The sequence below is a fragment of the Pithys albifrons genome, chromosome 12, assembly GCF_047495875.1.
Source record: "Pithys albifrons albifrons isolate INPA30051 chromosome 12, PitAlb_v1, whole genome shotgun sequence".
In the NCBI taxonomy this organism is placed as follows: domain Eukaryota; kingdom Metazoa; phylum Chordata; class Aves; order Passeriformes; family Thamnophilidae; genus Pithys; species Pithys albifrons.
In genome coordinates this window covers 21,403,703-21,414,600 of record NC_092469.1, presented here as the reverse complement: position 1 = coordinate 21,414,600, position 10,898 = coordinate 21,403,703, and the positions used below count along the sequence as shown (strand labels likewise).

Sequence of the window (10,898 nt, the reverse complement as noted above, 5' to 3'; positions counted from 1 at the left end):
CAGATGGACCAGTTGTGGTCAGTGACATGAGTTTTGCTGTATATACATACATAGATAGATATAGATATAGATATAGATATAGATATAGATATAGATATAGATATAGATATAGATATTGTTATAGATATTGATATAGATATTGATATTGATATAGATTATATAGATATATATAGGTATAGATATAAGTAGATATAGATATAGATGATATAGATATATAGATATAGATATAGATATTGTTATAGATATAGATATAGATACAGATATAGATATAGATATAGATATAGATAGATATTGTTATAGATATTGATATAGATATTGATATAGATTATATAGATATATAGATATAGATATAGATTATATAGATATAGATATATATGTAGATATAGATATATAGATATAGACAGAGAGCTTTGGTCAAGCACCAGCACCCCACAGGGAAAGAAAGAAAGAAATTGCTACAACAGAAATATTTAAAGCTCATCTCAGAAAGCAAACAGATCCATTTATAATGATTTAATCCCTTGCTTTAGAGGTGACCTTCTAGAGCAGATATCTGGGTAAGAAGTGGTTGTTTGGCACGGTCAGAAGCTCAGGCATCATGAACTCACAGGCAGTGCCAGCACTCACTGAGTGACACTTTAACCAAAATAAATCCCAGTTGAGGTGGTGGTGGCCTCCTGTTCTGCTGAGCATGGTCCTTGCTCAGCTCCAGGCAGCACCATTCCTTCTAACCCAGTTAATGGCACACCCTGGCCAAGGAAATCTTAACAGGAAACTACAGTTATTTGGACAAAGCTGAATGTATTTATAGGGAAATAAATATATTTCCTGTTCAAACTGGGAGCAGAAAAGTATTATGTGCCAAACTATCAACAGGTCTGGAGCAAGCCCAGCTTCTCCTGATGGATTTAAACAGATTTTAGAAGGCACCTCAAGGAAAAGAGATGTCAGTGGACACAGTCTCTGTGTTCAGGCCCAATCTGGGAAAAATGGAGTCAGGTTTTTCCCAAAAAACAAAACCCACCAGTATTAAAGGAGCACATCAGTAAAAGACATTTAGGATTAGGATCCAAAGTACCTTGCATCAATATTTCCCAGCTGCAGGGATCTTCCCCATGGATGTTTTGCTCACTCTCATCACTGGAAAGAACACCAAGGTGTCCCCTGTGTCACCAGCCAGGACTGGCACTGGAGGAGGGTGCACAGCACCTGCCAGAGGAAAGGAAAGGATCAGGGCCAAGGTGGACTCCAAAGGAAGCTCCAGTCCCTCGGGTTCACTTGGTGCAAACAAACCTCCCTCTGCAGGGCACCCCTGTACCCTCTGCAGGGCACCCCTGTACCCTCTGCAGGGCACTCCTGTACCCTCTGCAGGGCACCCCTGTACCCTCTGCCCAGGGCACCCCTGTACCCTCTGCAGGGCACCCCTGTACCCTCTGCCCAGGGCACTCCTGTACCCCCTGCAGGGCACCCCTGTACCCTCTGCCCAGGGCACCCCTGTACCCTCTGCAGGGCACTCCTGTACCCTCTGCCCAGGGCACCCCTGTACCCTCTGCAGGGCACTCCTGTACCCTCTGCGGGGCACCCCTGTGCCCAGGGCACCCCTGTACCCTCTGCCCAGGGCACCCCTGTACCCTCTGCAGGGCACCCCTGTACCCTCTGCCCAGGGCACCCCTGAACCCTCTGCCCAGGGCACCCCTGAACCCTCTGCAGGACACTCCTGTACCCTCTGCCCAGGGCACCCCTGTACCCTCTGCCCAGGGCACTCCTGTACCCTCTGCCCAGGGCACCCCTGTACCCTCTGCAGGGCACCCCTGTACCCTCTGCCCAGGGCACCCCTGTACCCTCTGCAGGGCACCCCTGTACCCTCTGCCCAGGGCACTCCTGTACCCTCTGCCCAGGGCACTCCTGTGCCCAGGGCACCCCTGTACCCTCTGCAGGGCACCCCTGTACCCTCTGCCCAGGGCACCCCTGAACCCTCTGCCCAGGGCACCCCTGTACCCTCTGCAGGGCACTCCTGTACCCTCTGCCCAGGGCACCCCTGTACCCTCTGCCCAGGGCACCCCTGTACCCTCTGCAGGGCACCCCTGTACCCTCTGCAGGGCACTCCTGTACCCTCTGCCCAGGGCACCCCTGTACCCTCTGCGGGGCACCCCTGTACCCTCTGCAGGGCACCCCTGTACCCTCTGCGGGGCACCCCTGTACCCTCTGCCCAGGGCACCCCTGTACCCTCTGCAGGGCACTCCTGTACCCTCTGCAGGGCACCCCTGTATCCTCTGCCCAGGGCACCCCTGTACCCTCTGCAGGGCACCCCTGTATCCTCTGCCCAGGGCACCCCTGTACCCTCTGCAGGGCACTCCTGTACCCTCTGCCCAGGGCACAGCCCCAGCCACGGCCCTGATTTAACTGTTATAATCATTCATTTGATTCTTAAACTACTTTATGGTGATTTATTCTTATGTTTCAATCTATAAACCATTCTTAAACCTCTGAAAACAGTTCTGTGGAAGTCTGGGGGTCGTGTGTGGGTTTTGGTTGGGGTTTTTGAAATAAAATCAAAGCCCAGCAGTCAGGGATGGAATCACTTGTTCCACTCAGAGAGCAAACCCAGCTCCCTGGGGCTCAGGTGGGGCAGAACTCCCGGCTCGGGGTTCCAGCCCAGCACTCCAGAGCTGGACCATCCCTCGGCATCGATGTTTGCCCCTCCACAGCTCAGTCACCTCATTAGCTGCCTGTTACTGAGCACCGACACTCAGCACTTGCTTTTCGATGGTTTGATGCAGTGCAGCCTTGCCGGGATGCCCAGCCTGCTGATTAGCTCACTAATTCTGCTAATTGCTCTGAGCTGGGAGGGGCAGGCCCTGAAATCCCTGGGAGCTCCTCAATGCCCCAGTTTGTGCCCCACCTCCATACACCCAACTCCCAGTGACACAGTCCAGCCAATCCAGCAGCCCCGTGGGGGGACTGTGTGTGCCATGGGGAGCTGGGGTGGCACAGCCCAGCCCTGCCCAGTTCAGTCCAACTCAGCCCAGCCCAGTCCAGCCCAGCCCCGTCCAGTTCAGTCCAACTCAGCCCAGCCCAGTCCAGCCCAGCCCAGCCCAGTTCAGTCCAACTCAGCCCAGCCCAGTTCAGTCCAGCCTAGCCCAGCCCAGTTCAGCAGAGCCCAGTCCAGCTCAGTCCACCCCAGCCCAGTCCAGTCCAGCCCAGCCCAGTCCGGCCCAGCCCAGCCCAGCCCAGCCCAGTTCAGTCCAACTCAGCCCAGCCCAGCCCAGTCCAGTCCAGCTCAGTCCAGCTCAGTCCAGCCCAGTCCAGCCCAGTCCAGCAGAACCCAGTCCAGCCCCCGGTGGGGACTGGTGTGTGCCATGGGGAGCTGGTGTGGCCCGGCCCAGCCCAGTCCAGTCCAGTCCAGCCTGGCAGAGCCCAGTCCAGTCCAGCCCAGCCCAGTCCAGCCCAGCCCAGTCCAGCCCAGTCCAGCCCAGCCCTGCCCAGTCCAGCCCAGCCCAGCCCAGCCCAGCCCAGCCCAGTCCAGCCTGGCAGAGCCCAGTCCAGTCCAGCCCAGCCCAGTCCAGCCTGGCAGAGCCTAGTCCAGCCCAGCCCAGTCCAGCCCAGCCCAGCCCAGTCCAGCCCAGTCCAGCCCAGCCCAGTCCAGCCCAGCCCAGCCCAGCCCTGCCCAGTCCAGCCTGGCAGAGCCCAGCCCAGCCCAGTCCAGCCCAGCCCAGCCCAGCCCAGCCCAGCCCAGCCCAGCCCAGCCCAGCCAATCCCAGCCCATCCCTCGCTGCCCCCGGCCCTGCCCAGGGTGATTTACCAGCTGTAATCCCTTATTTAACGATGTCAAAGGTTTTTAGGGAATTGACTCTATTCCACCACCGATATAATTCTTCTCGATGACAGAGTGGTTAAAATGATTTTTTAAACCAAGACAGCAAAATAAAGCAGTAATAAAATCAATAAAAGGTGCTTAAAACATTCCTTCTATTAGGTAATGGCATTTAAAATATCCGTAGCTTGTAATGGCACTTTGGATATGCCCGAAAATCAATGGGCTAAATTACTTATTGAACTAGTTAATTTGAACATTGAGTTTTATATGTATATTGATAAAAGCGGCGAGAGCAGCGCTGGGTGCGTTCGGATCCCTCGGTCAGACATCCCCCTCTGCTGGGAAACCCTCGGAAGGCTCCACCAGCTGCTCCCGTTTGTTCAAGGCAGCAAAGAGCAAAGGATGTCAGGACTGGGAACTCCACCAGAGGGCTCCGATCCTGCTGCTTGTGCCGAAATCTGGGAAGTTTTATGGATGCTGAACCAAACCACAAAACTTTCAGTTTCACCCAAAACACCATCTGGTATTTTGAAACACCAAAATATGACCCACATATATAGAAATGTGCATAAAAACAATGAGAAAAGTGTAGAAAACAAGGGGGCTCTCACTGCTTTAAAAGCTGAATTATCCTCCACAACTTTGAGAATATTTTTCTCATTAAGAACTCCTCCATGCAGACTCAAGAGTAACAGCCCCAGGTGATGTTTTCTTGCGAGAAATAAAGTATAAAAGTTCTGTGTGAGGTCCTGAGGTGTGAAAACCCTTGTCCCAAGCCTGTTTCCCTCGCAGGGAGGAGGAGCCCTGGCAGGATGAGGACACCGAGGGACGCTGGCACTGCTGCCACTGCCCCTTGGCATTTGGGGTCAGTTCAGAGAAGGAGAAACATTTTATTGCTATTCTTTGCTGGGTGTCCTTGGGGTGAATCTGGAGCAACGAAATCTGGGTTTGGTGGGAGGCAGAAAATTGGTGTTAGGACAGGGGGCACTTTGCCAGCTCAGCCCAGACACTCCCTGGGACAAACCAAACACTCAAACACCTCCACCTGTGTCCGTGCTGTGCTGGGGCACCCCTGGCACCCACAGCCCTGGCACAGGGGCAGGAGGAGCTGCTGCAGCTTCCCAGGCTGGGGCACAGACCGGGGCACACCTGCAAGGGGAGGGGACACCTGGAACTGGCACTGCCACCACCCTGGCACGGAGCAGATGGTGCTGGGTACACACGGTGTGGCAGCAGGGCTGGCACTGCCACAGCACCCTGTGGCATCCCCTTAGTGCCCCAGATACCTGTCACTGCCCTGGGCATCCCTCAGTGCCCCGGGCATCCCTCAGTGCCCCAGACATCCCTCAGTGCCCCACACATCCCTCAGTGCCCCACACATCCCTCAGAGCCCACAGCCCTGGGCATCCCTCAGTGCCCCACACATCCCTCAGTGCCCCACACATCCCTCAGAGCCCACAGCCCTGGGCATCCCTCAGTGCCCCACACATCCCTCAGTGCCCCACACATCCCTCAGTGCCCTGGGCATCCCTCAGTGCCCCACACATCCCTCAGAGCCCACAGCCCTGGGCATCCCTCAGTGCCCCACACATCCCTCAGTGCCCCACACATCCCTCAGTGCCCTGGGCATTGCTCAGTGCCCCACACATCCCTCAGTGCCCCACACATCCCTCAGTGCCCCACACATCCCTCAGTGCCCTGGGCATCCCTCAGTGCCCCACACATCCCTCAGAGCCCACAGCCCTGGGCATCCCCACACCTGGCAAAGCAAACACTGAGGGCCCAAACACCCTCCTGGGAACATTCTGGAGCCACTGGGGCAGGGGAGGAAAGGAGGGAAAGGGGCTGGAATCGGGGGGGGGGGGGGGGGGGGGAAGAGGGAGGGAAGGGAAAAAAAGTGGAAGGAAAGGGGAGGAAAAAGGGAGGAAGGGGAAAGGGGAGGTGGAAACGGGGGAAGACAGAAGAGGAGGGGGTCGGAAGCAGGAGGGCAAACAGGGCAGGAACCGGGTCTCGCCAGAGCCCTGAACTCAGCCAAGACAACCCAAGCCAGGCCAGACCCGCCCACAGCTCCGCCCCGACATGGCGCGACACCTCCCCAAGATGGCTACAGACCTTCTCAAGATGACGACGACGCACTCTCAAGATGGCGAGTGTCCCTTCCCAAGATGACGCCTGTACCTTTCCAAGATGGCTTTTTCCCCTCACACGATGGCGGTTCCCCTCACACGATGGCGGTTCCCCTCACACTATGGCGGTTCCCCCCACACTATGGCGGTTCCCCTCACACTATGGCGGTTCCCCTCACACGATGGCGGTTCCCCTCTCACGATGGCGGTTCCCCTCACAAGATGGCGGTTCCCCTCACACTATGGCGGTTCCCCTCACACGATGGCGGTTCCCTCCCAAGATGGCGGTTCCCCTCCCAAGATGGCGGTTCCCCTCACAAGATGGCGGTTCCCTTCACAAGATGGCGGTTCCCCTCCCAAGATGGCGGTTCCCCTCCCAAGATGGCGCCCCGCTGTGGCGCCGCCCCGCGCAGGGCAGGCCGGGCCGGGCGGGGCTGAGGCCGCGCAGGGCCGGGTGAGGGAGCGGGGCCGGTGCGGGTCGGGCCGATCCGAGCGGGGCCGGGCCGAGCGGAGCGGAGCGGGCGCCATGCCGGAGCTGGCCGTGGACAGGGTGGTCGTGCACCCGCTGGTGCTGCTCAGCGTCGTCGATCACTTCAACAGGTGCGGCCGCGGCAGCGGCGCTGAGTCACGGCCGGGCCGGGAGGGAGCGGGGAGGGCCGCGATGGGGCCCGAGGGCCGGTGCCTGAGAGAGAGCCCCAAGCGGGGGCGGCACGGAGGGCCCTGAGTGCCCCCGCCTCGTCCTGCTCTTCCCCTGCCCTGCTCTGCCCCTGCCCGGCCCTGCTCTGCCCCTGCTCTGCCCCTGCCTTGCTCTGCCCCTGTCCTGCTCTGCCCCAGCCCTGCCCCTGCCCTGCCCTGCTCTGCCCCTGTCCTGCTCTGCCCCTGCCCGGCCCAGCCCGGCCCTGCTCTGCCCCTGCTCTGCCCCTGCCCGGCCCTGCTCTGCCCCTGCCCCGCTCCCTGCTCTGCCCCAGTCCTGCCCTGCTCTGCCCCTGCTCTACCCCAGCCTCGTCCTGCTCTGCCCCTGCCCCTGCTCTGCCCCTGCCCCAGCCCTGCCCCTGCCCCTGCTCTGCCCCAGTCCTGCCTCTGCTCTTCCCCTGCCCCTGCTCTGCCCCTGCTCTGCCCCTGCTCTGCCCCTGCCCCAGTCCTGCCCCAGTCCTGCCCCTGCTCTGCCCCTGCCCTGCTCTGCCCCTGCCCCAGTCCTGCCCCTGCTCTGCCCCTATCCCGCTCCCTGCTCTGCCCCAGTCCTGCCCCTGCTCTGCCCCTGCCCCAGTCCTGCCCCTGCTCTGCCCCTGCCCTGCTCTGCCCCTGCCCCAGTCCTGCCCCAGTCCTGCCCCTGCCCTGCTCTGCCCCTGCCCCAGTCCTGCCCCTGCTCTGCCCCTGCTCTGCCCCTACCCCGCTCCCTGCTCTGCCCCTGCTCCGTTCCTCCCTCCCGGGCTGACCATGCTCTGTCCTTCAGGATAGGCAAGGTGGGCAATCAGAAGCGAGTGGTGGGAGTGCTGCTGGGCTCCTGGCAGAAAAAGATCCTGGATGTGTCCAACAGCTTTGCAGGTGAGTTGGGGTGTCCTGCCCCTCCCGACCCTCCCAGTTCTCTGGCAGGTGGTTGTGGGGGTGTTTTGGGCCACCCTGGATTGTTCCCTCTCTCTGTAAATCAGCCCATTTCCAACAGCAAATACAAACTGCTTTCCAAACACCCCTGACTGAATCTCACTCCCCTGTAGCAGCCAAAAGAAACCCCAGCCTGGCACTGCAGTGAACATGTTTGTGCTGGAAGTTGGGTTCTCACATCCTGCTGTTCTGGTTTATTCCCAGTACCTTTTGATGAGGACGACAAGGACGACACCGTGTGGTTCCTGGACCATGACTACCTGGAGAACATGTATGGGATGTTTAAGAAGGTCAACGGTGAGTTGAGCTCTTCTGGCAGTCTGGGACACACTCCCCAAAACACTCAGGACTGTGGAAAAGTGAATTCATATTGATCACAAAATCACAGAACCGTTAAGGTTGGAAAAGACCTTTAAGGTCCCCCAGTCCCACCACCAGCCCAGCACTGTGGTGACACTCAGCCATGTCCCAGGTGCCACTCCGTGTGTTCTGGAACCCTGACAGGCACTTACAGCTCAGGGGTCCAAGCTGGCAGGTCCTGAATAGCTACAGAATTAATTAATGCTGTTAAATACCCAGCCAGGAGTGAAGCTGTGGGTGTGGGCAGTGAGGGGGTCTGTGAGCTCCTGCTCCCTGCCCGAGCCACTGCCTGGGAATTCATGTCCCCCCTTTACCCTCGACCTGCTGATCCAAATCTCCCTGCTGGGGTCTCTGATCTGGAATCCTCCTGTGCTTGTGCTCAGCCAGAGAAAGAATCGTGGGCTGGTACCACACGGGCCCGAAGCTGCACAAGAACGACATCGCCATCAACGAGCTGATGAAGAGATACTGCCCCAACTCTGTAAGTGGGGCCTGCCTGGGCCCTGGGGGGGTCTCTGTCCCTAAAAGGGGCACCCTTGGCCCCACCCTTGTTGCTGGTGACACAGCACAGGGGCTGTGAAGTGATTGGGGATCAAGAGTCTTTGGGCTCGATGTCTTGTCTCAGTGCCTGGAGTGAGCAGCCTTGTGTCAGTGCTGAGGAGAAAGGCACTGACTTGAGTGTTTTTTCCCTACTCTCTGACTGAAATCCAGTTTCCCCAACCATTTGCTTTGTCCCTGAGGTGCTGGTGATCATCGATGTGAAGCCCAAGGACCTGGGGCTGCCCACAGAGGCCTACATCTCTGTGGAGGAGGTTCATGATGTGAGTGTTTTCTGTGTGCCATGGGAGTCACAGGTGGGAGCACCTTGGGGCTGTCACTGCTGGTGTTGTTTGCCTGCCCCTGTGCCCAGTCATTCTGCCCCTGCCAGTGCTGAGGAGCTGGGCCAGGCATGAGCAGCACTAACCCATCATCACTTTAATTGTCAGCTTTAATTGTTTGGTTTAAATTAATTCTGGATGTCTGTGAAAAAATGGGGTCCTTTTGCCTTTCTGAGGCCTTTGCTGTGGAGTAGAAACAGCTCTCCCAAAGTGCAACAGGGTTGGGTCAGGGAAGAGAGAAATAATTGTAGTATTTAGGGAGGATTTCCAGTGCTCCCACCTGAGCACAGACCAGTGAAATGCAGAAACTGGAAATTACCCAGAGCACGAGAAGTTGCTGGGACAGGGGGTGGCACTGGTCAAACCAAGGAAATTCCACCTAGAGCCGTTCCTTGGACTCCCTGTGGCCTGTCTGGAACTGCTTTGCTGGTTCCAAGAGTACAGTCCCTCCTCCTGTGGCTGAACTCCTGTTTGCTGGTGTGTCTCTGGCAGGATGGCACCCCGACCTCCAAGACCTTCGAGCACGTGACCAGCGAGATCGGGGCCGAGGAGGCCGAGGAGGTTGGGGTGGAGCACCTGCTGAGGTGAGTGAGGGGCCGTGGGAGGGGCTGCCCTGGCACACCCCCCTCTGCTGTGCCCACACCGCCCCCAGGGACTGCCCACCCAAGGGGAGGGTCTAACCTGGTTCTCTCTGGGTTCCAGGGACATCAAGGACACCACAGTGGGAACGCTGTCCCAGCGGATCACAAACCAGGTCCATGGCTTGAAGGGACTGAACTCCAAGCTTCTGGACATCAGGAGCTACCTGGAGAAAGTGGCCATGGGCAAACTGCCCATCAACCACCAGATCATCTACCACCTCCAGGATGTGTTTAACCTGCTCCCAGACGTGAACCTGCAGGAGTTTGTCAAGGCCTTCTACCTGAAGACCAACGACCAGATGGTGGTGGTGTACCTGGCCTCGCTCATCCGCTCCGTCGTGGCCCTGCACAACCTCATCAACAACAAGATTGCCAACAGGGATGCTGAGAAGAAGGAAGGACAGGAAAAAGAAGAAAGCAAAAAGGAGAGGAAAGATGAGAAGGAGAAGGACAAGGAGAAGAGTGATGCCAAGAAAGAGGAGAAAAAGGAGAAAAAGTAAAAGGTGTAGTTTTTTATTTGTAAATTAAAAAACTTGTAAACTAAGTGCCTCAGTGCTGGGGTGTTTTGTGCCTGCTCAGCTCTCTGCTGGTACCAGCTCTGTCCCTCCTCCCCTGGCAGGGCTGGGCACAGGGCAGGGATGGGGGGAGGCCAGGGGGAGGCTTTTGATTTGGTTTGATCACACATTTAGCACAGCACTTTTCCTTCCCCCCTTCACCTCAGGGGCTTTGAGCTCTCAGCTCACACCCAGCTTGGCTCTCAGTGTGTGTGTCCCCACGTTCAGGGCCAATCCATCACCATTGGCCACGTTCCTGCACCACAGACTGTGCTGTGCTGAACTGGCCCCTCTGTGCAGTCCCCAGGGCTCGTGGCTGTGACATGGGCACATCCTGCTGTCACAGCTCTGTGCCAGCAGGCCTGGCTGTGCTCCCTGCCTGGGTGTCCTGGGCCCTCAGTGCTGCTCCAGAGCGGGGTGGGGACAGCACTGGTGGCCCTGCCCTGTCCTGCCCCAGCCGGGGCCAAGCAGCTCCTGGGGCTGCAGGGGCTGTGAGTGTGGGAGGCACCCAGACTGTCCCTGCTGACAGAGACAGTGCAAGGATTCACAGCCCTGGTGCTGGCTGTGGCCCTGCACAGACCCCCGGGACACACACACAGATCCAGGACATGCACAAACCCAGGCCATGCACACAGACCTGGGATGGACACACAGATCCAGGAGACACACACACAGACATGCACAGGACACACAGAAACACACACCCATCCCCAGGACAGGCACACACACACAGATCCAGGAGACACACACACAGACATGCACACCCAGGACACACAGAAACACACACCCCCAACCCCAGGACAGGCACACACACAGAGACACACACACAGACATGCACACCCAGGACACACAGGAACACACACCCCCATCCCCAGGACAGGCACACACACACACACAGAGACACACACACACAGACATGC

The 10,898-nt window shown here is 57.7% G+C and overlaps 1 protein-coding gene across 2 annotated transcripts; it reads left to right on the top strand.

Moving 5' to 3' along the window:
• The first annotated feature begins 6,362 nt into the window (after positions 1–6,362).
• On the top strand, positions 6,363–9,968 carry PSMD7 (proteasome 26S subunit, non-ATPase 7). Of its 2 annotated transcripts, XM_071567301.1 has the most exons (8): positions 6,363–6,543; positions 7,397–7,488; positions 7,750–7,842; positions 8,289–8,386; positions 8,646–8,726; positions 9,276–9,367; positions 9,486–9,537; positions 9,649–9,968. In XM_071567301.1, exons 1-8 carry the CDS (start codon positions 6,470–6,472, stop codon positions 9,922–9,924), a joined length of 858 nt encoding a protein of 285 aa, XP_071423402.1. In that variant the 5' UTR covers positions 6,363–6,469; the 3' UTR covers positions 9,925–9,968. The 2 variants fall into 2 exon arrangements, with proteins under 2 accessions (XP_071423402.1, XP_071423401.1); XM_071567300.1 differs by having other exon boundaries at positions 9,486–9,968.
• The last annotated feature ends 930 nt before the right edge of the window (positions 9,969–10,898 follow it).